The 27,498-nt window shown below is 31.6% G+C and overlaps 2 protein-coding genes across 6 annotated transcripts; both read right to left on the minus strand.

Annotated features, from left to right (window-relative positions):
- Positions 1–1,750: 1,750 nt before the first annotated feature.
- On the minus strand, positions 1,751–26,974 carry LOC145306212 (uncharacterized). Of its 3 annotated transcripts, none has more exons than XM_080148230.1 (5): positions 26,794–26,931; positions 25,231–25,309; positions 23,935–24,041; positions 23,037–23,073; positions 1,751–1,762 (listed from the first exon to the last, which is right to left on the minus strand). In XM_080148230.1, exons 2-4 carry the CDS (start codon positions 25,304–25,306, stop codon positions 23,059–23,061), a joined length of 198 nt encoding a protein of 65 aa, XP_080004356.1. In that variant the 5' UTR covers positions 25,307–25,309; positions 26,794–26,931; the 3' UTR covers positions 1,751–1,762; positions 23,037–23,058. The 3 variants fall into 3 exon arrangements, with proteins under 3 accessions (XP_080004356.1, XP_080004355.1, XP_080004354.1); XM_080148229.1 differs by lacking the exon at positions 1,751–1,762 and adding an exon at positions 21,627–22,378 and having other exon boundaries at positions 25,231–25,306; positions 26,794–26,974; XM_080148228.1 differs by lacking the exon at positions 1,751–1,762 and adding an exon at positions 21,627–22,378 and having other exon boundaries at positions 26,794–26,929.
- On the minus strand, positions 1,792–13,036 carry LOC145306211 (uncharacterized). Of its 3 annotated transcripts, none has more exons than XM_080148224.1 (13): positions 12,960–13,036; positions 11,548–11,602; positions 10,822–10,875; positions 9,765–9,844; positions 7,977–8,023; positions 7,470–7,539; positions 7,202–7,269; positions 5,022–5,138; positions 4,483–4,529; positions 3,765–3,847; positions 3,330–3,415; positions 3,066–3,179; positions 1,794–2,397 (listed from the first exon to the last, which is right to left on the minus strand). In XM_080148224.1, the coding sequence occupies exons 1-13, from the start codon at positions 13,029–13,031 to the stop codon at positions 2,298–2,300; spliced, it is 993 nt and encodes a 330-aa protein (XP_080004350.1). In that variant the 5' UTR covers positions 13,032–13,036; the 3' UTR covers positions 1,794–2,297. The 3 variants fall into 3 exon arrangements, with proteins under 3 accessions (XP_080004353.1, XP_080004350.1, XP_080004351.1); XM_080148225.1 differs by having other exon boundaries at positions 1,797–2,397; positions 12,984–13,036; XM_080148227.1 differs by lacking the exons at positions 11,548–11,602; positions 12,960–13,036 and adding an exon at positions 11,340–11,441 and having other exon boundaries at positions 1,792–2,397.
- Positions 26,975–27,498: the final 524 nt, after the last annotated feature.

Below are 27,498 nucleotides of genomic sequence, written 5' to 3' on the forward strand. Positions count from 1 at the left end.
ACAATAAATTACAAATTTTGCTTAAAATGCATTGTTGAACTAGGTTTTGCAACATCCTTGAGAAGCGAAGCAAAAAAATATAAATGTATGGACAATCGGACAAAGTGAGTTACATCGCAGATGTTAAGTTGTTTTTAGAAAGTAAGTAGATAGATAATATGCAAAAAATCTTAGAAATCACGAACCCTTTGAAAAATAAGTATTTTTGTCTTTCGAAGTATAACCGACTTACAGACAGACAGAAAAAAAGTATACTGTAAAGACAAGATGATCACCCCGGTCATGGAATTCTGAAAATTTAAACTGTCTATTATAAATAGTAGCCGAGAAAATAACATCTCCCCGGCCCATGGCGGTACGGACAGACAAACTAAATTATAGGATAGCTTTGCTACCAAAAACATGACATATTTTGATATTGACTAATTATTGATTTGCAAATGCACTAAAAATAAGGATGACAACATCAGTAAAAAATAAAAATAAGTTCCAATTATAATAAATCGTTAATGTGTTTGCAACAAACTGTATTGTGCATCCCCAAATATAAGAAACAAAATTCCCCCCTATAAAATCATTCGTAGGAAAGTTTGGACATAGTTAATTTGTACAACCCAATACAATTCAATAAAGGTCCCCAGAACCTTATGCCAACAAATAACAGAACGTGTCTATAAAACTTTTAAGACCAGTATTACTTACAGTCCAGAAATTCCTTCTTTCCTAAGTACCTAAGTTATGACTTTGATTTACATATAGACGATAATTTATTTATAGAAAAGCTCCGTTTTTAATTTATGATATTTGCACATAAAACAAGTAGAATTTTGTCTAATTACAGGAAAGCTCAAATAAATAGATTATCTATAATACAAAGTAGCTTGATGTCTGTCCGTCCGTCCGTCTGTCCGCCCGTCCGTCTGAAGCTTAAGATCTCGGTAACCACTGAACCGATCGGATTCTACTTTTCAGGAAATAAACCTACTGGTCCTGTGGTGGTTTCAATTTTTTTTCTTGGGGGGGTGGGACACCCCCAAACCCCCAAAAATAAAAAAATCACCCCCCATTTTTTTTTTCTGTAGTAGATATCCTTATTTTAGATATCCTTTTTTTTTACGAATTTCACCTTAACTTTTTTATCATTTCTTGGCGCAAAGCCCCTAGAGGCTAGGTGCGAAGCCGCTAGTATAAATATAAAGGATAAATTGTACAAAATCAAACATGGATGGTTATGTCCAGAAGTAGCGTATTTAACAAATGTCAATATTTATGGAGAAAGATCAATGAAGCCTTAAGTTTTTTTAACACATTTGGGTATTATCCTCTAAGAACTTTTTATTTCAAATTTGAAAATTTGTATACCACCCCCCCTACCCAGGCCCCACCCCACCCCCCGACAGAACTATGAACTCTGGCCGCGATGAAACCCTTGCCTGCCTAGCTGCAGCGCTCGGCCCCATAGCCTGCCTAGCCGCAGCGCTCGGCCCCATAGACTGCCTAGCCGCGGACGCTCGGCTCCCTAGCCTACAAACTAACCTAACCTAACCTAAAATAGTTGTTCTCTGCTACAGTCATAGTTCTGCGTCATATCACCAACAGCTAGACATACTGACACTCTTAACTAAAAAGTAACTTTTCTTCCAAAATAATAAAAACAAGTAAAATTAATTCTTATAATAAACAAAAAAAAAACATCGGGAAAAAAAAAACAATTATGAGATTTGTACTAAATAAATAATATTTTAATACAATTTCATTCTATCTGCTTTAGAAATCAAAAACTTTTAAATGCGTATTTTTCATCAATTTTTATTGTAGGTTCGGTTAAGTAGGGTCAAAATTTACAATTAGAAACCAAATTTATTCTAAAAATAAAAAAAAATATTAGATACTGCAACAAAAACAGTTAACAAAGATACAAATTTTGTACTACAATTAACAACAGGTTTAATTTAATCTATAACTCACAATCTGTTTTAAGTTAAAAAATTACAAGGGAAAAAAACATTAAAACACAGCTTCTAAAAGTTGAATTAATATTTATGTTTTGTACATTTTAGTAAATAGACCATTGAAAAATATTTTTAAAAATAAAAACCCTTATTTGGCTAATTTCTATTTGAACATTTATACTATTTGTGTTATTTGTTGTTTTAATGAAATCTTATAAAGATCAAATTATATTAGGCACTTTATTCAATAAGCAATTGAAGATTGATCAACTTTCATTAATAAAATGCACAAAATTCAATGGTGACAATATACTGAATGCCGTGCTTCATTTTAAGATAAATCAATCAATCACTGACAGTGAGATATTCTCTATTTTCAGTGATGTTGAGCCTGTAAGGTTTCTGATTGTGTCTGCCAAGGAAATAATCTTGCAGGAAGAACCATCTGAAAATAAGACAAAATCTATTGAATATATCATCCATCATTTTATCACTCTGTATGTTATTAAGCAAACACTAAGCATTAATAATCTATCAATCAATTTATCAATTAATCCATCTATCGAAATTTCAGTAACCCTTTTATTCAATCTATCAATTAATCCATCTATCGAAATTTCAGTAACCATTTCATTCAATCTATCAATCAATCTATAAATCAATTTATCAATCATCATCAATCTGTATTCTTTTCATCAGTTTATCAATCTATCAATTAATCTATCAATCAATCTACCAATCAATCTATCAATCAATTTATTAATCAGTCTATCAATCAATCTATCAATCAATCTAATAATCAATCTATCAATCAATCAATCTATCAATCAATCTACCAATTAACCTACCAATCAATCTACCAATCAACCTACCAATCAATCTATCAATCAATCTATCAATCAATCTATCAATCATTCTATCAATCAATCTATCAATCAAAATATCAATCAATTCATTAATCAGTCTTTCAACCAATCTATCAACCAATCTTTCTATCAAACAATCAATATATCTAGAAAACTATCAATCTATCGAATAATTTATCAATCTATTAATTAATATATCAATCAATCATCTCTAAATCAATCTTTGAATCAATCAATCAATGTATACCTGTTTCCCTCCCAAGGAGAAGTAGGTTTAACAATGAGACAAATATCAGTCTCTATACAAACAGTTGCCATCATATTTTGGTCTTTCCCAACAAATTTTCCCTCTGACAAATACCTAATCAAAATAATTAGTAAATTGTGAATCCATTCAGAACATTATAGTGGTGTTACTTGAAATTTACTTTCCACCCTTTTGAAACTACTCATGTTGTAACCATTGTTATTTGTTTGAGAATAGTATTTGGAAATAATGTCAAGAGTTTACCTTCTAAAAACAGTAAAATAATATGAAGTCCATTTTCTGATTGATTCTAAATCTCCTCCTATGGTTCCCCCTCCTATTCTCTCTACCTAGATTGAAAGATGTGTAAATATAAAATGATATATAATGATGTGCATGATAAGGTCAAAAACTCTTTAGACAACCAACCCTTTAATTGCACATCCTTTGTCTGGAAGTCCTAACTATAAATGGAATTGATTTTTGCCTGTTTGAGGCTAAGGAATTCCTCTTCCTCTAACTATTTATATCGCATATTGGATATAACAGCAATGGAAACCACTTTTAATGTCTTTAGTTACGGTACAGTCTTGGGTTAAAATTCGAACCTATCACCTTTCCAACAACAAGCGGATGAGCTACGAGTTAAGCAATAAGCGGGTTTATATAGATAGACAAATAAATAAAGAAATAGAATACCTTAGAGAAATCAGTGTTGCAAATACCATTTTCAAGTATAAGCTCCTCTTCGTGGAAGGGATTTATCTCAAGTAATAGAATACCTAGACATAAGAAATTATATATATATATATGTAGATTAGTTAGCAGAGAGAGATAAAGAGACTCAATGGGCTGTTTATTACACAAGTTTCCAAAGTTTTATAATACCGCTTTCTTATTCGTTGGATTATCAACTTTGGGGACTTTTGAATTTTGATTTGTTAGCTCATTAAGTTCAAATATTTCAACCACTAATTTTAATCTACAGAAGGGTAATTTTGTGTATTTTTACTGGGGATGTACTTAAGATTTAGTTAGTATAAAAAGGGAAATAAAAGGGTTTAAGAAGAAAAAGGCAACTTTAAAGGCTTCATGCAATTAATTAGAATTGTTACACTTATGTTATAAAGGTAGAAAAATTTGCATATCAATAGGCATTTTTGCATATTGTTAAGAAATAAGACGAGAAATTAGATTAAGATTACTGGTTAAAAAGTTTTGACACTGCTAGTTAATCTAACCGTTGAATATAAAATAAAATATTAAGATAATTTTTATGATATTTCTAGGTTAGGTTAGCGTTAGCCTTGCAGTAGCTAGAATCCAGTTATGTAAAAATTTGAAAAAGAGGGAAGGGGGATCGGGTTATATGATCTACTTATAGGTTAGGAAAAAAAGATTTTAAATATAATCTTACCCTTTTCAGCTGGGAGATTGCTCTGCATCAAAAACTTCCCATTAAACCTAAATTAAGATTATAATCTTATCTATTTAGGCACTAACTATTAATTACCTCATACAGGCAAGGCTGCTGTTCATGACACTGTAACGTCAGGTCCAACAACCAAGGATAACTTTACTTTTCCGTCCAAACACCGGGGGTTAAATAACACCCATCAGCCAACCAACTCTTTAATTTCACGACTTTTGGCTGTAAGATCTAACTGTGCATGGTAATAAGTTGCACCTGCTTTGGGCCAAGGCATTCCCCGTACTTTAACTATTATTGTCGCGCACCTTGCAGTAGGAACCATTTTTAACAGTAGCTTTTGATAGGTTGTTTTAGGTTAGGTTAGGATAATCAAATGTTTATGTTTGCCCCGCAGGGCTAGAAATAGGAGAAAAACTACTTCGTTTTCTTTCCATGATCAAAAAAATCCTCACCCCCTTAATTTTCAATTAGTTTCAAAATAAGAGGGGGGGGGGGGTTAGACATTTGAGGAAAATGACTGATACCTGTTATGCCTAAGTGCACCCATATCAAGCCAGAGAAAATATTCACTATGGAAAGGATTAAACAAGGCCACATCATGCAGGAAATGAGATTTCTCATTCCATATTATGTACAACAATCTAAAATATAATATAAAAAAATCACTCATGTTGATAAAAAGATGGAGATGCAAGATCTAAATTTCAAATGATTTGAACGTACAGACAAATACTTTTAAACATAAGCTTCGCTTCTAGATTAATCTTACTTTACTTTATTATAAATTTCATCATAAATTTATACAACAAGGGATATTCTGATTGACAGCTCTGTGTAATTATCGCGCGCGCTTCAGGGCACAAAGACACAGATAATATGGTCAGCCCTCAGGCATTTTAATGTATTTTTATATAATTTCAAGTCTATAATTACCAATATAACACCATATATGGGTAATAATAGCCTCTCCATGGTAATATCTATGTGATTGAGTAATGTTATATGCTTATATAAAACATTGTATCTATTGTTAAAGTAATGATGTAACCAATATGTAAGACTAAGTATGCCTTTAGCCACAGCTACATTTACGTCACAAGTTTAACATACAAACACTTTAATTGAACAAACAGGACTAGATCCTGGTAATAAAGTTGTCTTTATGGCTTGTAATCATGATTTTAAGTTAGTTATTTAATAACTCTTGGACTGAAAAGTTCTCTCTCTTCTCTCCTGGCTTAAAGGTAATGACTTAGTTAATTTAGCATTCATTGTATAGTATTAAATTTAGTTTCCTTTGTACTTGGCATGAATTGTGCATAGGTCTTATGTTAGAGGCCTAACACTATGCACAATTAGATGCTTTGGACTTAGGCAATCTCATGTCCTACACTACTTATGTTTATTACCTCCTATCCTGTAACTTTCATACTTAGCTGACTCACTTGTATATATGTAAATACACTTTATTAAGCCATCTTCCTTAATTTATACTTGATATACTTATATTATATAGATCGAATATCATAACCAGCCATTTATTCTTAGTTTAAAGCAATATAATACCATGCGTGGGTATTTGTTGGACTGCCGCGGGTTCAACCAAATTCGTATTATACTTGTGGGAATAAAAGGAAAAGCATTCTGCACTGACAAACCGATTTTGAGAATGTCTATGTGTATAGCAGTAAAAGTAGGATTTAAGTAGTACTCATAGAAGAGCGATCTCCATATCCCAGATTTTGGACAAGCGCCCCATTCGCACTACCAAAGATAGATTAATGGATAAAACTTCCTCTAAAGACCTGTTGTAGGTTATATACAGTGTGTTTTTTTATGAGAACTTCTTAAAAAGCAAATTTACCCCACTTATAGTTATCAGAATTTAATGATTAAGGGCTTATTTTCTTCGTTTTTTATAACCATTTATAGAACATCATAAAAATAATTAAGTTTTTATTTAAAAAGTGCAGAAAAATCAAAAATTCAACCTAGTTGTCAACATCTAAAAATGGTTTTAGCGCATTTTTCTCATGCTCGAATCTTCTACCCTTGGCTGCAAAACGCTTCAAAGTTGATATACAGAGTTAAAACGTAATACAGATACTTTTGGGAACATGTACTAAAACATTTTAAAGTTTGAAGGCCATATCTCAACCAAGGAGGGAAAAGTCAACTACTGAAAATCCAATTTTTTTCTTGCAAAGGGTAGAAGATTTGAGCTTAAGAAAAATGCGCTAAAACCATTTTTAGATGTTGACACCCAAGTTTTGAATTTTTGATTTTACTGTACTTTTTAAATAAAAACTTAAATATTTTTTTGATGTTCTATAAATGGTTATAAAAAACGAAAAAAATTAGCCGTTAATCATTAAATTCTGATAACTATAAGTGGGGTAAAATTGCTTTCAAAAAAGTTCTCATAAAAAAAACCACTGTAGATACATAGATCATTATTAAATGCATAGAGGTAAATAAATTTTCTTAGATAGATAGATGGAAGATTAATAGATGTACAAAGATAGATAAAAGTACCTATTATGCCCTTTTGGAAGCTATCTATACATCCTTTCTTAGACAGATAGATGGGTAGATTATGATTTAATGTATAGAGATAGATAAAACTAGCTTTTATGCCTTTTTGTAAGCTCTCATCTATTCTTTCTTGTATAGATAAATGGATAGATAAATAATTGTATACTACCTGTTATGGCCATTTGGAAGCTCTCTATCCATCCTTTCTTGCTCCCCCCACTCCTCAGGAGTTAAAGCCTTAAAAACAAGAACAATTTCGTCTAAAAAACATTCTTTTAGGGACAAGATGATTATTTTGGGTTATCAAATTCAACCCCCCCCCCCCATAAGTGCCCCAAGATGCCTCTAGGGGCCTAGCTGCTAGTTAAGTATAAACTAACAAACTTATATATTGAAAAAGGAAAATTTGTAAGGCACAAATAAATTGTAAAAACTACCTGATATAAATGTAAATCTTCTAAATTTTTGACAATTATTTTTAATGGAAACCAATCTGGTCTTAAACTCCTTAAAAAAAACAGAATAATTAAGTAATTGTAAGGAATATGTCGATACAAACCCAATGAAGATAGACAAAATTACCCTCTCTGTAGATAAAAATCATTGATGGAAAAGTTTTGACACTTTTACTTTGTATTACACTAAATTAAGATTTCAGAAAATCCCCCCCTCCCCCAAAAAATTTCTTTGTTTCAAAACAAATTAAATGTTGGTTTGGGGGGGGGGGAGGGGGGTATCATCTTTCTTGTGCGAAGCTCTTAGAGGCTAGGGACGAAACTATTAGAAATTACAAACCAATAACGCAGTAAAAAAAGCTAAAATTATTATTTTTTAATTTGCCTTATTTTGTGTCAAAATTTGCAAATATTGTCAATAAATCTCTGAATATGGTATTCAAACACACTCTTGTTAATTAAGGAGAGGCTTAGCTATTATCAACTTACTTTATAGTTTGATATAATTCTGTAGATGTATATACAACCATACAATCCTATAAAAAATTACAAAGAGGATAATTGTATCACATAAAAAATTGTTGTATAAAAGATTAAAAGTCGACATGTTTTAATTGGACGAAAAGTTATTTAGTTGCTACGCTTTCTAAATCGTACCTAACTACTACAGGAACCACAAGCTAAGTTTGAAATCGATGGGACAATTCTAACATGTCTAACTTAGTGATAAGAGCTATCCGTCACGAACGGGCCGACCCTTGTTATAGAAAAGCTTTGCTTTTAAAAAGAATCATTTGTTTGCAATGGTAAAATGTATCTTTTAGTAGTACACACAAGTGATATAATTCTTTAGTGCGAGCGACCAATGTAAGGTCTACATAAAATGATATAATCCATGGAATATCACATTTTGAAGTAAGTAATAAGTTGGAAGACACTATTAGTATTTTAATGATACTGCTTCTAATATCTTAAGTTTTAAAACTTTATATAACTTGATTTAGTTCTTATTCTTATGTGTATACAAAAGAATAAAATTAAATATGCAAAAAATCCCCGATTATTATAAAACTACCATTTTACAAGCAATACAAATAAACTTCTTTATATAATTTACCACCTAGGGAGTAAAATACAAACTAATATTTTATAAAATTCTCTCAAACCTTTTTTTAAGTTTTACATCTGTTAAAAATTATATTTATAATAGAATTCGATATTTTATCATGTCATTTCAGGAGTTTCCCAAAAAATTTTAAAAATTTCCAATAGCAAATTTGTTTAGAAAGAGCGGGTGTGCAGTGTGCAAGTGAAGTTAAAAGCGCAATTAGTGCTATTTTAATAATATGCAATTTACTTTATGTGCAGTGATGGAAAGGGGGCCGGGTGGGGGGGGGGGAGTTATTTTAACATAAAGGAGGTAACTTATTAAAGATACCCCCCCCCTTTCTTTGTAAGGGATAACATACATTGATTTACATCCTCATAAGATATTTTACCCCTTCTGTAGATTAAAATTATTTCATGTAAAAGTTTAGACACTTCTGCTTAGTATTATTTTAGCATAAATATTGGAACACCAACAATTTTTCACAGGTGGTGATGACAAAATTGAACAAGTAGGATTATAATGGATGTAGAATATACGTAGAAAATACAACAGGAGAAAAATTTTCGTCAATTTAGGTTGCAATTTCCCCTCGTTTTTATTGGTCGGGCCGTTTATCCAGTAGGAGGGTAGGGGGTAAAGTAGGTTTTTTTAGTCCGCTACAGAGTTCACTTTTTTTATAGAACATGAAAATTTGGTGTAAGATCCAAGTAATAATAAATCCATTCTGATTATGTTATTTATTAGTGCAGCAATAAGTGCCACAATTTATATGAAACAAGGATGACAACATCCATTCTAACTATGCTCTAAGATCATAAGGAAGGACAAGCGAACAATAACTCTTGTAGAGTGATAGAATCAATTAACATTAAATTGTAAGTCTAAACAAATTGTACATAAATTTGTAGCTAATTGCGTAGTTACACGATACAGTAAAAGGACATTTCAATTTAAATTTTAGGTTTTTTTTAGAGATGCATTGCGTTATTTAATTGTGCCTTGTTGTATTTGGAATTATTATTTCAAAAATCAGATAATTATATAATTCAAAAAATTGTTGCAAAAAAATTTAAATCAATAAATTTAGATGGATAGAACTGCTTTACAGACATACAGACACAATAAAGGACCGACAGATAGACACTAAATAACTTTTTAAAATTTACCTTTAAGGATAAAAAGTTGGCAATCCAGTCAATATAATCTTCTTTGGGATATTTACTTTTAATTACATAATATGCTGTAACTATAAACATATATCTCATTTTAACATTTATATTTAAGGTTTGTATCTATGATACAAAGTAGAACGATGTCTGTCTGTCTGTTTGTCTGTCCGTCTTTCCCTTAAGATCTCGGTAACCACTGAACCGATCGGATTCTACTCTTCAGGGAATATACCTACTGGTCCTGTGGTGGTTTAAGGCTATTTTCTTGAGAGGTGAGACACCCCCAACCCACCAAAAACAAAAAATCCCCCCATCAATTTTTTTAAAGTTATTTAAAATAGTGGTGGAGTGGGGGTATTTCCAGGCAATAAAAGATGTAATTATACCTCTTGGGGAAAAAAGCTCCTAAAGGCTAGGGGCGAAGCCGCTAGTTCTTTATAACACACAATGGCTTGTTCTATAAGAGCTTAGTTTCCCTCATTATGAATGTCTTTTTGTCTGTCAGTAGTGCAATTTAAATATTTTGGAAGAAAACAGTAAAAGTGTCGAACTATGACGTCAGAAAAAATTAACAATTAACCAATGAGAGGCCGCTATATATATTACCACAGTGAATACTGGCTTCTTATTGGTTAATTGTTAATTTTTTCTGACGTAATAGTTCGACACTTTTACTGTTTTCTTTTGAAATTTTTGGTGGGAAGTAGAATTTTTCTACAGCTATACTTTAGCTCTTACTGATTTCTGAAACTATTAGACACACACACCTATCATAAGGCATCATGTAAAAAGCAAAGCATCTTTATAATCAAGTCTAAAAACCTTACTACCAAATTTCTTGTACTTTTAACGACATATTTACTTAAAATTTTCTTAAATTTGAAAAAAAAATATTCTTTTTCTCTAATAGTAATATCTTAACTGCAGTCACTCTCTAGCTGTTCAAACTTATTCGTTTATCCGTTAAATTCATAAAGCTTCGTTTTTATGAATGTTCTTGTCGCTTTAAATGGATGTTGTCATGCTTGTTGTTTACCAATGAGATAAAGCCTGCCTATGGTAGTTCTACAAGATTGTGTTGGCTGGTACAATGTTAAAGGCTTCTCGTCTAATAAATGGATAATTATTTAAGAAAAGAGATAAATAAATAGAAAGATAGTTTGGCGGTTCCCAGAAAACGTTGCACATTGAAATACAAAAACTAATTTCAATTTATTTTGATTTATAAAAAAATAAAGGGCGAGGAGATAAGTGCTCGATAAACATTTTGGGGGTAAGTACCTTAGTACAAGAAAATAAAGATTTTTTATTTGATATAAAAAAGGATAGGTTAACATTTATAATATAAAGTTTAATTTTGTTCGTTTGTCTGTAAGGATGAAGAAAAAAATCTTGCAAGCTGCTAACTGATTGACCCTGTTTTTTTTAACATACCCTAGGACATATCAAGGTTTTGGCCGAACGTTAACCCGAATTTAACTCGCATTTCTCTCTTTTTTAGAAAACATTAATAAATTTAATATCAAATGAAGCAAAATTGTAAAGTAGCTTTGCAAAAAAAATATTAATTACCACAAAACAACTCTCTCTCTCTAGAGATGATTTGCTTATATGTAGCATTATGGCACATCGTCTTAGAAAAAATACATAATCATCTGACACCATCAAATCAAGTTTGAAGTTGATAGGCAAATTCTCTCTTTTTTTAGAAAACATTAATAAATTTAATATCAAATGAAGCAAAATTGTAAAGTAGCTTTGCAAAAAAAATATTAATTACCACAAAACAACTCTCTCTCCTTCATTGTGTTAATTGTAGTTATAAGGAAGACTGACTAAAATAAAAAGTAACTCATTGTTAGTATAATTCCACAAACACACAAAAGAAGCAAAAATAATAATAGTTGCGTCATTATTTCCTATCAATCGCAAAGGCAACCAAAATATGTAGTTCTTCACCAGCATCGTTATCTTGTATTCATTATTTTAAGTATAGATAGAACACGATGGAGGGAGGAATAGTAGAGGAACAGAGGAATTTTTTCGTCTGCATCTGAAGATCTCGGAAAATGCTGATCCAAATAGGTTTTACGGGAAGCTTTAGAGGTTTCTGAGTTTTTAACTTTAAGCAAATTTCCTGGAATCCCCCATACTCCCCTAGTGGCTAGGGCAAAGCAAATAAAAATTATTTTTAATAAGTTTAACTAACACACAAAAAATAGAAAAAATCTTTAGATTTGATAACTAAGACTAAGATTTAAAAAGACAAAAAAAAGTCGTCGATTTCAGTATTTATTTCGGTAAAATGAATTCCATGATTTATATACAGTTTAACTTTATCAACGCATTTGTCAATTTGAATAACCTACATTTTAATGACCATGAAAATTCAAATCTTTATTAAGACGTTTGTAGAAAATTAATAAATTTACAAGATTAAATCAAAGTACTCATTTGCGACCCTGAAACTAAATTAACTTATGCAAAAGGATCAATGTGGTAAATTTGAAAGCAGAGGCGTTCGTAGCGATTTATGAGGGGAAAGAAAGACAAAGCCCAAATTGTGTTAAAATTGTGTCAAAAAATTATCCATGGGACGTAATAAAAATGAGGGATTATCCATCTCTTTTTTAGGGGTTTTCTTTTCCACTTCTTCTCTCATCTCCCTCATTTTATTACGTCACTTAGATCATTTCTGACACAATTTTAACACAATTTGGGCTTTGTCGAAAGAAAGATGGGGTGAATTAAAAAAGGGGAAGGTAGGCCTTCCTAATTTCAATAATTGAGGGGTCTTGAGACCCACTTACACCCTTCTTCTACACGCTACATTAGAAATTGAATATATAATTAAAAAATATAACTTTTATATAGAAAAAATATGAGAAAAAAAGTTTAATCAATGACAGACAATCAAAAACCTAGCTACTCTACATGTATCTCTTGTATGTCATTGTGACGAACTCCAAACTGTCCCACTTTGAGAAAGACGATTCCATTGACGTCATATACGTTTAGGGAAAGAAAGAGGGAAGGGGGGAAGAAAAACTCTTCAAAAGATAGGAGAAATAGGAAGAGATTTTCTTCCCCCCTTCCCTAAACATATATGACGTCACTGGAATCGTCTTTCTCAAAGTGGGACAGTTTGGGGTTCGTCGTCATTGTCCGTCTGTATCAAACCGTTATACTCACCGATCCATACAGAATAAAACTCACCAAAGCGGAGATAAGTAATATTACAAGTATTTTTAATCGCTTATACATTTTATTAATCTGAAAATAAGTACAAAGATGACAGCATCCATTAAAGTAAAACTCAACAACGATAAAACGATTTACGATATATCATTTGAGCTTTATATTTCAAGAAAACACCATTTTATTGTATTTTGTTATATTCTAATCGATTTATTTTTCCCGTTTTTGTATTTAAACTTAAATAAAAACAAACATCAAAACAAACCAAGAATTATTTAATAGCACCGTTGCTCAACAAATCAGATGGTCAGACAAACGAATATTAACAACTATGGAGTAAAAACACAATTTTTTCTTCATATTATTTATAATTCATTAGAACGAAAATTCCGTTTCATTTTTATTTAAATACAGAATGGTTTTATGGACATACTTACATTTACAAACTTATTATAGAGATGATTCGCTTATAAGATTTACCTTATCTATTACATAATTATCAGACACCGTCAAATCAAGTTTGAAATCGATAGGAAATTCTAACATGAGTGAAATTAACCAAAAGAGTTAATTATTGCGGACGTACGGACATACCTACCCTAATTTTAGAAAAGCTGTCCAATAAGATCTCAATAACTTCTAAACAGATTGATTTACAGCTGCTCACAAATGGCCCGGAATGTTTTGTTTTACAGACTTATAAATGAAAAACCTATAGAGTAGTTTCGTTACTATAAATGTGCATAAAGCTACTTAAAAACCATTATTAATTAATAATAAACGGTCATTAGTGGGCGAAAAATCGATTGAAGATCATATTTTAATGATTGTTTATCACCTTAACGATTATTTTTAATCATTAGTCAGTAAAAATCGGTTTGGCATCTTTTTAAAAGCGAAGCTTTGCTATAATTAGGGTTGGTCCGTACGTCCGTCCGTCCGTACGTCCGTCCGTCCGAGATAGATAGCTTTTATTCGTTAATTTAGGCATGTTAGAATTGTCCTATCGATTTCAAACTTTGCATGATGATTCCTGTAGGAGTTGGGTACGATTTAGAAAGCATAGCAACTCTATAATCAATACCAGAATGTCCGTATGTCCATTTTAAACATGTTGATTTTTTTACTTTTTTAACAACAAATTTTTATGTGATCTAATTATTCGTTTGATCTGATTTTTGGTATATTGATTCCTGGAACAACAAAGAACAATATTATAAGCGAAGCAACTCTATAATCAAGTCCTAAAAATGTAAGTATGTCCATAAACATTATCCTGTATCAAGTAGTTTTTCAAAAAATTTACTTACAATTTTGCTTCGAATCTTATACTTTTATATTCTGATTATTCAGTTTAGACACTATACAAGTGTTGATGTCCGTTTGTACTATCGTTTCAGTGCTTCGCTTTTATGGATGTTGTCATCCTTGTTTTAATAATTATTTATCACTTTAACGATCATTATTAATATGTCAATGAAATTTTTTCAAAGCTTAGCTACTCTATAAGTAGAATGTTAAATTTAAATAATTATTATAGACGTCCAAGGGGAGTTTATCCCCCTAAAACATTGAAAACCCTCATTTTACCCCCTTGAATACTTTAGATTACCCACTTCAAACCTCATTTTACTCCCTAAAAATGAAAAAAATAAAAACTTGAACGTCACTGATTATTATTATGATCATTTGTAAACAAAAACAAAGAGCGTCATTTTCTTCGCAATATTCCGTAAAATTGGGTTCAAGCTTCCAGTCAAATGCGCTTTTTAGGTCAAACTATTCTTATTTATGCATTTAGTTATACTATGCGTTCGGTCAAAATTAAGTGCAATTTGACCTAATAAGCGCGTTTGACTGGAAGCTTGCACCCAATTTCTAAGGAATATTGTGAAAAAAGACGCTCTTTATAAATCACTTTTGATATTTGAGACATATAAAAAATTTGATTATTGTTATAATTTATGAAACTAAATGTACGGATCTACTGCAGTTCACGGTAAAATATTGCTGGTAACGAATATTGCTAAAAATCTATGAATTTCAAAGGCTGTTAGCTGCCAAACGGCTAAACGTACAGATCATGCCCGCACACTGTTTTAAGTAGCATAAGAAGGCCTACAAATAATCTGGAATAGCCATAAATCAATAATGCATAATTATCTCGCAGTTTATAGAAATGCGCGAAAAAGGCCTATTTTACGCGTTTTTTCTTCAGTGAAGCTTTCTCTGTGCATCATTGGATCTTGGCTATTCCAGATTATTTGTAGGCCTTCTTATACCGCTTAAAATGGTGTGCGGGTATGATCTGTACGTTCAGCCGTTTAGCAGCAAGCAGCCTTTAAAATTCATAGATTTTTGGCAATATTCGTTACCAGCAATATTTTACCGTGAACTGCAGTAGATCCAAATGTACAGTAATGTTGCTAGTTTGAAAACCTTTTTTTAAATTAGGGTCTCTGTACGCCAGTCGTTAATTTAGGCTTGTTAGAATTACCCTATCGATTTCAAACATTGTATGATGATTCTTGTTACAATTAAGTACGATTTAGAAAACGTAGCATCTTTATTATCGTTACAAGAAAATCCTTATGTCCATTAAAAACTTTTTTGAAAACTATTTTTGTATTATTTTATACAACAAAGTAAAATATTACTAAAGCATCTCAATAATCTAGTCCTAAAAATGTAAGTATGTCTTTAAACAGAAACCTGTATTTATGTATTAAGTTTATAATTATACAATTTTGTAATATTTGTCTATTAATATTCTACTTATTAAATTTTAACACTATAGGTAGTTTGTTTCAGAGCTTCACTTTTATGGATGTTGTCATTCTGTTTATTATAAAAATTGCTGTGCTACTTAAGAATAAAACTATGATTGTTTGACAAACAAAGAAAGTTCAGACAAAGACCTGACAAAGCCGGGGTCAAAATCACACTAATTATTCTAAACCCAAAACAAAATATATCAACGTTTTTATAATGTGAATTTTTTTTTTTTGACAATCCTATTATATTGAGTAGTAAGTTTTTCTGAAGCTTAAGACTTCAATAACAAAGAAATTGAGTACAATAAAGGGCAGATCTAAAAAGGTCCTGAGATGGTTTCATTTTGAGAATTAACTAGGATAGTTTTATGCTATTTTTCTGTTTATCCTTCTATTCAAATATAGAGTCTCTTGACTAAAGTTTTTTAAACTTTCGTTTTAATTTTGTTTTTATAAAACCTTCTACTATTGCTTACGCAAATTTAAATCAAAACAAATGTAATCCTTTTACATTATGTATTTAAAACAAAAATACGTAGCAAATATGTCAATTTGTGATTGGTAGATAATTATAAGCAAAACAAGGATGGTAATGTCCGAAAAAGAGAGCTTAATAAATCAGATCTACAAACGAAATCAAACGTCAATTCGATGTAGATATTCCACAATATGTATAATATCGACCTAAATACATTTTTAGAATGGAATGATACACGGCAGCGATGTTGAAAAGAGACTATCCAAGGAATTGATTTGATAATATGGATGCTTTGGACTAGGGTTGGGCCGGATACTTTTTTGGCCGGATACCGGATATCGGATATCCGGCTGATTTCAAATGCCGGATATCCGGCAAATATCCGGTTATCCGGCCAAATTACCGGATATCCGGCCGGATAACCGGCCAAATTGCCAGATATTAAAGTAGTAAAAAAAAATTTCTTCAGAAATCTTATATAAATTTACATAAAGTTAAACTTATTCAGAAAAAATGTTCTTCTAGCTTTAATAATAAGAAAATTATAGCCATTTAAGATTTTAAAAAGCAGAGATTTTTGGTGTAAAGTATAAAAAATTATAGAGCCGGATATCCTGCCGGATAGTTTCAATATCCGGTATCCGGCCGGATATTAAAAATGGCCGGATATCCGGCCGGATATCCGGCCACACCGGATATCCGGCCCAACCCTACTTTGGACATTGCATTGTTCCTAAACTTCCCAAGAATCACCAGTCTAAAATCGAGTTAACCTTTAAAATAATGCCTAACTGTTCCAGGAATAACCTTATAATTTTGTAGGTCAATTCTGATAGGCCTACAGAAACGAACCAACAATTCTAAAGATATTTTTTTATTAGTAAATAGAAAGACAAGTTTAAAGGAATAAATCGCTCTTAATATTTTTATTAGTTATTATATTTATAGTATTATGACATTAACAAAGCGTTTGACACTGTTTTCCAAGTCAGCTTGTTTGTCAAAGAATACATAATTAGAAAATTTACAGAACATAATAAATGTAATGATTCTAAACGAGGATGCTTACTCAAATGAGCAGCAAAGTCAATAGTTTTGAAAAAAAATTGCTGATATAATAATAACTGCCAAAATCAGATATTTATTAGCACAAAAAATTCCGCGTCTATTTATGTTAAAGGGAAGAGAAAATCATAGTTCCCAAGTGCACAGATAAACAGACAAAGAAAGTTATAGAGTAGTATGTAAACTTCCTAGATCCTGCGCTCCTTGCATCTAGGATCTCTATATGCAAAGACGTAAGGAAGGTGGGAAAAAATTGCCTAAACCCAAACTTAGATACAAAAATTACATTGCCCAAAACCACCCAGGGACCTGTGCGAAGCTTCCAAAAAATGAAAAACTCAATAGGTTCAGTATTTTCATAACCTTATGCTACAGACAAATATCCTTACTACTTTATAGAATAGGACAAAAATTGTGCAGAAATGTAAGGACATATAATAATGATCGATTATAGTAAATATAATTAACAATTCATTAACCATTCAACTGTTTACACATTCATACACAAAAAATATCCTATATATGATAGCAGATAGTTTATACATTTATACATAAAAATATCCTTTATGTTTGTATTTCTGTCTTTCCTTTAAGATATAATTTTAGTATTGGAGCTACTCTATGATTCTGCTCATTAACCTTCTTTGTCCGATTGTATATCCACAATTTTACTGTGCTTCGCTACTTATGGATTTATTATGTTGTCATCCTTTTTTTGATTATTAGGCAAACAAAAGCGAGCCCCTATATGATAGGGACAAAGCCAATAGTTTTACACTGAAGTAGTTAAATTTTTGTCTGTGTTTTTAAGGATCTAAAAGTTTGTTAAAATAACTCGATAAGTGCCAAAAAATACTATTGTGAAAAAGACTCTGAACTGACTTTAGTTATTAGATTATTTTTTTTATGTTTTTATCGAAACATACTTTTGTCCTATTTATAGTGTATTTTTATAAAAATATATTCCTAGAATAAGAAAATATCTAGTATGACAGCTTAATATCAGTCTGAATAAGCCTGCTTATGTACCATGTCGTTATGATGCAACTGTGGCTCTAAAAACCACCTTGTTTTCTGTCGAAGAAGGATATTTTTCTTCAAGGGTAGAACTCATTTTCTTAGATATTTGTATTTAAAATAAATGAAGATCGAATGACTTGTAACATGTTCGAAAACTAATGTTAAGCCTTACATTATTTAAAACACGCTTAAAAATTAAAACAAGGGGGGATTGGGTTTCAGTGTTAAAAAGGCACTTTGGTGAGAAAGACTAAACTACATAACTTTTGTGTCACTTTTGAGGAAAAACATTCCTGTGACGTCATATACATTTCGGAAAAGAAAAAGGGAAGGGGGGGAAGAAAATCTCTTCAAAAGAGATGGGAGAAAAGGAAATCGTCTTCCTTAAAAGTGACACAAAAGTTATGTAGTTTAATCTTTCTCACTTTGATTGAATGCACCGAAAAGCAAATGTATAGAAAATCATCGCTTTCAATAAATGATATATAGGGAAAAGTACTCAATAAAACTTTTCATTATTAACCAAATGTGTGTTTTCATAAGCGTAGCCTCTTTAAATAAAACACCTGTACGTATTCTTTATGTTATTTAGTGATTGTAAACTTTTTCGTTCATTGAAAATAAAACTTTAAGAAAAGTTGGATGGTAATTATAATGTTTTCCCACAAGTGACCCGTTGAGCACTATTAAACCCCTCCATTAGCTTTTTAAATAAATTGAAAATGGGAGAGGTGGGGTTCCTATGCCCTGAGGGGCTACCTAGTACCTAAAATAACCTAACCTTACCTGACCTTTCCCCTCCCACCACTTTATTTCAAAGTAAGGGGAAGTGGGGGTTGTAACCAGTGCTCAAGTGGGAACTTTTAGTGATAGGACTTGTTTAGGTATGGTAAATTGACAAACTATCTTACGAATACCAAATTAAAATGTAGCTGCGCTTCTAACAGACTTAGTCATTCTTGTTTTGTATATTTGCGTGCATCCAAAACTTTTTTTGTGGACAATTTATTTAGAATTTCATAAACATATATTTAAATAAATAATAAATGAAAAATAAATAAATAATTACCACAACGAATTAGACATGAGTTCGGACATTAATCATTTACATAATTTATGATCATTTTATTAGTGTATTAAAATAATTCTGCATGTCTGGATGAAGCTTAAGATCTCACAAACTGCTGGACCAATTGGATTAGGATTTTTAGGTGACATTCCAAAACCGATCATTGAATGGTGTCGAACTATTTTCAGCTATTTTTTCAGGTATAAGGTGGCCAACAAGTGAAATAAATCTTAAATAATATTTGGGGGGCTAATGGAAAGGTCGTCAATTTTACTATATGTTGCAACGACTGCTGAAAATTTTTCGAATTAATTTCGTTATTGGTACATGCTACTATTTAAATAAACAGCTTTCCGCGGATATAGAATGTACAATTATTAGATTAAAACCAGTTTTTTTAGCCCCGAGGTACCGAAGGATGTAAAATCTAAAAATCTACAAAATGAAATTAATCCTATATTTTTTCATTTTTGTATCAGCAGAAAACTGTATATTATACGATGCGTAAATATTAATTATTTAATATTATAAAGTAGAATTTTCGATTGTCCGTTGAGATTACGTTAACTGCCTGAATTCTATAATTTATAGAAGCTTCATTTAGCTCCCGGGATGGTTTTATGCTATTATATTTCTAAATTTAAATCTTATTTTTCTGGTTCATTTCTTACACACATATACAGAGCATTTAGATGTTATTGGCAAAAGACAAGTTATTCGGATCTGGTACAGTTAAAATGTTCCTGGGATAGATTATCTCAAAAAAAATCTATGAACTTTAGAGGCTGCTAGCTACCAAACGGCTTAACATGCATATTATGCCCACATATCGTTATAAGCGGTATAGGAAGGATTATCATAGTCTGGAATAGCCAAGATCCAATGATGCAAAGAGACATCTTAACTGAAGAAAGCACTACATGCATTTTTCGCGCATTTATGTGCGCTACGTGATAACTATGCATTATTGAGTAATGGTATTCCCGACTATTTGCAGGCCTTTTTTGTCGGTTTAACTTTTGTGATAACATAATATATAGGTTAGCCGTTATTCTATAATTCACTAAAAGTTCACCTAAGCAATAAAAAATATTACTAAATAACTAGCGAAAAAAAATTCCTTATCTTCGAGAGCATTATTTACTAAAAAGAACGATAAAGTCCACATTTAGCGTTATAAATCAATAATAGCTTGGAAAATACCAAGTTTGTAAAAATAAGAATTTTAGATTGCATTGTATAAACTGCGAATAAAACAAGTATGAAAACATCCCTCAGTATCGAAACATAAATGTAAATATGATTTTTATATTCATGTAGCATAGCTGGTAGACCGACGGACCAAATAAATTCTATACTGGATGCCTATTAGGGAATCTTCACAAAAAAAGAACCTGACATATAGACAAAGTCAAGCATAAAGAAGTTTTGCTAAATATCATAAGGTTTTAGCTTATTCACATTGCGTTGTCAAATACGGACTAGCGTAAGTACAGACAAAACCTAGTTGTATAGAAGTGGCGCAACTAATAAAACAAAAAGTAACGCTAACAGAAAGAGTTTGCCACGTATATACATAGCAGGAAAAAACGATGTAACTGCAATCTTTAATTGGTCATAGTTTCCCTTCAGATAAATTATCCCTTCTCTCTGACTGAGATATGTCAAGTACTTTCCCTGTCAAATCAGCAGTTCCCAAGATCTTAAGCTTCAGGCAGACGGACAGACATACACTATTCTTCTTTGTATAATAGAAATTAGAAATATCGTAATGCTATGAGCAATAGCATCTTATCTCTTTAAGTAAACAATCTATATATTATTTGCGCATTACACGTGTTCATTACACGCTACAAAATCATAAAATAACAAGTATGAAAACATCCATAAAAATGAAGCTTTAAAATCAAACGCTATTTAAAACTGCTAAAATACAGTATACTGTTTAAGGACATATGTTTAGGACTCGATTAAAGAGATTCTTCGCTAATGATATAAACCTCGCACGCCTAGAAATCCATATTTCAAAAATCAGATGAATTTGATATTTGAACCAGCACAAAAAGTGATAAGCAGTAGGTTTTAAATAGAAATACGGAAAAGATAAAAAACGATTTGACAATATTAACATGCAAAAATTAGTATAAAACCTTTCCGTCATGGACAAACATAGGGCTGCAACTGTGTTTATTTAAGGACGGACATGAACTTAACGACAAACCCTGATCCTAAAAAAACTCCGCTGAAAAAAAATATTATTATCTTCATGATAAAACTTTTATTTGGAGATTACATATAAAGAATCGACACATAATAATTCACAATATAGAAGAGGTATTTTCCAGTATGGCTTCGAAACCAATTAATATCAGCTGGATCAAAAACCAGATCTCAGCCAAACTGAAAAATAATGTATGACATCGTATTACAGACAATTTTCCACGAATATTAGAATAAATCATAAAATCAATTTTTGCAAACAAAACTTGTTTTATAATTTTTTATTCTAATTTCTACAGAACGCTTTCTTTAATACGATGAGATAATTAACTATTAAAGAACTCGTAATTAAAGGATCTAGACCTTTTTAAATTTTAAAAAAGCTTTAAATGTAAAACCTCTTTATTAATTCCCTCCCACATTTGTTAATTGTTAAAATTGTTTTTAATAATTATCACATTTAGAAAATGCTGATTTAACAAATATTTCTCTAATTACATAAAAATTTAAAAGTACAAAAAATAAAAATGCAGAACATACTATATGACTATCAAAAATAAAACATGTTTTTTTTTGCAAATATAGTTATACAATTAAACTCATTTTTTCTTTAATTCATTTTTATATCTTTAAAAAGCCTAAAAAAACAGGGCAGACTTTTTTTGTTCATATTTATGATAAAAAGGGTGAAAAAATTTTTTTCTAATTTTCAATCATGCCCTACTATTTGATTTTGTTTAAATTATGTTGTTGAAGGTATCATTCAATAATTTTTCTTTCATTCAATCTAAAAACAAAATAATAGGTATTATCCTCTTAGAAATTTTTTTTTCAATATTAAAAATTTAAGTACCCCCCCCCCCCCCCCCCCCGACAGCGAACTATGAACTCTGGCCGCAGCGCTCGGCTCCCTAGCCTACCTAGCCGCAGCGCTCGGCCCCCTTGCCTGCCTAGCCGCAGCGCTCGGCCCCCTTGCCTGCCTAGCCGCAGCGCTCGGCTCCCTAGCCTGTTGTTCGTCGGTAGTCGGGGGGGGGGGGGGAGGGGGTGGTACAAAATTGAAAAAAATTGACAAAAAATTTTCTAAGAGGATAACGCCAAATAATAATATTAACAAAATAAAATTCTACAAGTACTTGAAATGTACAGTACAATGTACAATATTATTAAAGTACAGTGGCGTGCACAGTATTTTGTTTTGCTGGGGGGGGGGGGGCATTGATATCCCCTTACACTCTAAAACAAGCCAAGAAAAAAAAATTTTACCTGTCAAAGATTTTATGCAGAATGAGTAAACTTTAAGGGTAATAGAATTTTGATTCATTAAAACCTCCCTATACAATTTAATAAACTAAATTCTGGCTTTAGATAGGGGACTTAAACATTAATCAATCTTCCCGTAACTTCTCCCTCCCTGTCTACTATAAAAAAATATAAAAATTAATTACCTCATAAAACTTTCATTAATCATCACTTTTTTACTTTCTAATGAATTGTGTAGCCATTATTAAAGAAAAAAAAACATGAATGCCATTTTTGTAAAATGTTTATATTTCTGCATACTTAAATTATTACATAAAAATCAGCAAAAATATCAATGCACAAACAAATTTGTTTAACATATTTGATTGATTTAAAATGTAATATAGTAAGCAGTAATTTTATCCCTTACTTAGATAATATAAAATATGTCAAGTCTGTCATTAATTAAAAGTTTTAATTAGACATTGTGCTACTCTGTAAAGCTCTTACAAAAATACCATGCAAATTAAAGTTTTGCGGAACTAAAAGGCTGACCGAAACTGAGTAGATGCTCTAAAGAAAATAAGGAGATATCTGTCATAAATAAAAACCTAGATAATGACATTTGAATAAGAAAGGGGGGAGGCGGATGTGCCACTTTTTGAAACCAAAACTAAAAATCAAAGGATATCAACTAAAAAATAGAGTTACAGGTCTGAGATTTTGCATGGCAGTTGCTTTATAGGATTACAATATGGAACAGTGAAGAAACGGCGGCGCATCCGCCGAAAACCGCAGAGAAATTGCAAAAAAAAAAATCGGCGGGAAACGGCGGTTTTCGGCGGTTGCGCCGCCGTTTCTTCACAGTTCCATATTGTACCCCTATAAAGCAACTGCCATGCAAAATCTCAGACCTGTAACCCTTTTTTTAGTTGAGTTCCTTTGTTGACTTTTAGTTTTGGTTTCAAAAAGTGGCACATCAGTCTCCCCCCTTTTAAACCTTCTTTAAATTAGAGCCCAAAGGTTAGACATTTAAAAGTAGCTTTCTAATTATAAATCTAATTCCGCAACAAGCGTTTTTATCTGTTAATATTGGCTACATCCCTGATTTTTGTCAGCATTCATGAGCTTGGTGGCAATCTTTCTCTCGTGTCCTGCAGGGTTGTGCACGTTGGTGTGCAGCTCAGCCTCCTTCTTGGTCCGCTGCTTACCTAACCAATAAAAAATATTATGTTTAATTTTCTATTATAAGAAGAATGACAACATTAAGGACTTACATTACCATGATATAATATTATACCTTGTAGTCAAAGTAATAAATATTCCAAAAATTTGGTGTGTAGAATAATTGTATCATACAAAAAATGTCAAAAAATTAGAGAATGATTTCAGTGGACGTTCACACTTCGATTGTAGGTTTGATACGCTTTTTAAAGTTTGATACGCTTTTTAAAGGGAGGGGGCGGAAGTGACACTTTTTGAAACCAAAACTGAAAGTCAAAGGAACTCAACTAAATAAAGAGTTACAGCTTTGAGATTTCACATGGTAGTTGCTATATAGAGGTACAATATGGAACTGTTAAGAAACGGCGGTGGAACCGCCGCTCCCACCGAAATTTATTTTTATCTTTTCTCGCTATATTAGATAATTTTTTAATAAAAATTTCCCTTATTTTTTCATATAAAAAGTGTCAAGTGCAAATATATTGAACGGCATCATACTTCTAGTAAACCACACTTCTCTTTTACTGCATTTGCAGCCTTCCACTTTCCTGTCGTTCCTTATATTTGGAGAAAAAAGGCGAAAAAAATCGGCGAAAACAGCGGTTTTCGGCAGGAGTAGCGGTTCCGCCGCCGTTTCTTCACAGTTCCATATTATACATCTTAAAAGCAACTGCCACGTCAAATCTCAGAGCTGTAACTCTCTATTTAGTTGAGTACCTTTGACTTTTAGTTTTGGTTTCAAAAAGTGTCACTTCCGCCTCCCCCCTTTGAAATCTATAACACAATTCAGACAAATTAACAAAGAAGGAAAGTAGGACATACACCCAACAACTTCATACCAAATTCTTCAAAAGGTATATTTTGTCAGTAAAGTATATGGATAGAAATTACAGCTAAACTGTATGACCGAAATAAAGGCTTAGGAAAGAACAAAGTTTAATAGAAACCAATATGCATATAGACGGACGGACCGATAGATTATTGTTTGTTTGTTTCTTTCTTAGTGTTTGGACCTAAGTAGTCATGGAGAAGGACGAGACAACTTTTGTGTAGCCACTAGGGCTATCAAGCTCCACGCTCAAGTACATTATGCCTTGACCCGCTGTCTCGAGGGAGCTACGCCTTATTACCTCACCCTCGCCGAGTATGGCAGGTGTCCCAAATTATATCACTTACCGCTATGTCCACTCATCATGTTCTTGTCCTGGTCGAAGTTGTAGTGCTCAAACTCGTCAAAGTGGGCCTCGGACATCTTCTAGATAGATGGATTATAAATTAAATAGATATACATAAAATAGATAGATAGATGTTGGAAATTAATATTACTTCAAAAAAGACCATGATGAGAAAAAACTGATTAAAACAACCATATGCAGCGAAGCACAAAAAAATAATGGGCGGACATGCTAACTGACAGCCCAAGAGAGATATAAAGTAGGTGCTCAATGAAATCTATTAAAAAAAAAAACTTTTTTTTTCATATTTTCAGCCTAGATCAGCTGTATATCATACCAGCCAACCAAATACAAAACAAAAAAATATTCACTGGATTAACAAATTAATAGAAGTAAAAAATAGTAATTTTTTCTATCTCTATCAAAAGGGAATATTGAAAAATTGGACATCTAAGAAAATAAAAAATGTATGTATATCAAACATGTTCACTCATACTCATGCTTTGACTCTATGGTACTCTAATATACTCTAATTGTGGTATATATCTTTTTTGCTGGAAGGAGTCAGTCAATTAGTGAGGGAAGGGGATACTAAGAGATGCAATGCATTAAAAATATGAATAATGGGGTGTGCTCTAGAATTTAGCCTGGAAGAAGTGAAACCATTAGGAAAAGTAATAGTAAGGGTACCAAAGCATGCCTTTACAATTTCAATACCGCACGCCACTGATTAATGTTATGATAATTATGAAAAAAAATATCCATCCTATTTGGCCGAACAAAGAAAATAATACGTCAATACAGAATTAATAATAGTAACACTATATTTTTATCTAGAAAAATATGAACAAGGATGACGACATCTATAAACAAGAGAGCTAGAAACAAAATCACTTGACATCTCTCTTGGCTGTGTTATGGGGTAGTAGTACCTCGTTAGGGAGGTGTAAAGTGGGTGTAGGAGGTGTGTCCCCCCCCCTAATTTTGCCATTTAGGTGGATACACCCTTTTGAACATAATTATTTGAAAATGTTCTCAAAAGAATTAGTTTCACACTTTTGTAAGAAAACTTTTTAAAATTTGAAAAGTCTTCTGTGTATTATTTTTTAAAAAAATTCTATACCTAATTTTTATCGTTTTTCTGTCAATATGGCAACTGCTCTTGTTATAAACAAAATATTCAATCTACATCCATTAACCACCCCCCCCCCCCCACACACTCAAATTACAAGCTACCACTACTAAAACTTTACAGGGAGATTTTGTTGGCATATGTATAACTATTTTAAATTAAGTATGATGAAGTGTAAATTATATACTTGATAGTACAAGGAATCTTTTAAAACACAATCAGCCTTATATCTTGAATAGCAACCGATAATTCTTGATTCCCCTATACAATTTATTACAGATGGATAGACAAACGGCTTAAAAACTTTATTAAATTGCTTAGATGATGATACATAGTTAAAACGTCCATACCCAAAAATAGAACAGCCTATAAACGATTTTAAAACAACTATATAAATAAAATAAGAAATAATGCGTAATTAAAATGACTTACCGCGTAATAAGAAAGGTAGAAATAACCAAATAAATTGAGAATACAACGTACAAAAACTAACTAAACACAACACACAAATTTAATCAAATATATATTTTCTTCTTCTCTTAGCAGCCAAACAGCTGATTAAGGTTATTTATCAATCGTACAAATTTAATAAAATAGCAAAAATGAAAAGGTGACAACGCTTGAAAAAACAGAAAAAACAAATGAAAAAATTATGCTTAATAATGGCATACTTACAATACATTTTTATCAGGAGTTATGTCAAGAACAAAATAGTAATCTCCAAGCTAATTTGTTTTAAAGTCCTGATTTTTCAGTATGAATCTCCTCATGGTCTTATTCATACCACACATAGCAATTCTAGAGCAAGAAACTTTAACTTTCAGCAATCAACAAAGGAAAACTTCAGTCCTATGTAATTTTGGGTCCAGAATCATAATCTGTTAAAACTAAAATCCTATGTCCTCCTTTTTGCAATAAAATCGCATTCAAATTGCAACAAATATTCGCGATACCTTATTTTCATCTTAGAAGAAACAATAATGCATTTTGCTAAAACAAAAATTAAAGTTAACCATTTATAAAATACTTTCATGTCTTTATATTTGCAAAAAAAAATATTTTTTTGCAGAATAATGCCATTTTTGTCAGCGATATAAAAAGTCTCCTAAAAAACAGATTGTTAGAAAAAAAAGTAAA

The sequence above is a fragment of the Acartia tonsa genome, chromosome 14, assembly GCF_053477335.1.
Source record: "Acartia tonsa isolate MP-2025a chromosome 14, ASM5347733v1, whole genome shotgun sequence".
Lineage (NCBI taxonomy): Eukaryota > Metazoa > Arthropoda > Copepoda > Calanoida > Acartiidae > Acartia > Acartia tonsa.

Excerpts from the sequence above, each read along its gene's own strand:
- LOC145306212 (XM_080148230.1), bottom strand. The coding sequence starts at position 25,306 with ATGTCCGAGGCCCACTTTGACGAGTTTGAGCACTACAACTTCGACCAG. Across the intron at positions 24,042-25,230 it reads CATGATGAGTGGACATAGCG|GTAAGCAGCGGACCAAGAAG; the intron begins GTAAGTGATATA and ends TTTATTGGTTAG.
- LOC145306211 (XM_080148224.1), bottom strand. The coding sequence starts at position 13,031 with ATGTATAAGCGATTAAAAATACTTGTAATATTACTTATCTCCGCTTTG. Across the intron at positions 7,540-7,976 it reads GAATTATATCAAACTATAAA|GAGTTTAAGACCAGATTGGT; the intron begins GTAAGTTGATAA and ends GTTTTTTTTAAG. Across the intron at positions 3,180-3,329 it reads TATTTTACTGTTTTTAGAAG|GTATTTGTCAGAGGGAAAAT; the intron begins GTAAACTCTTGA and ends TATTTTGATTAG.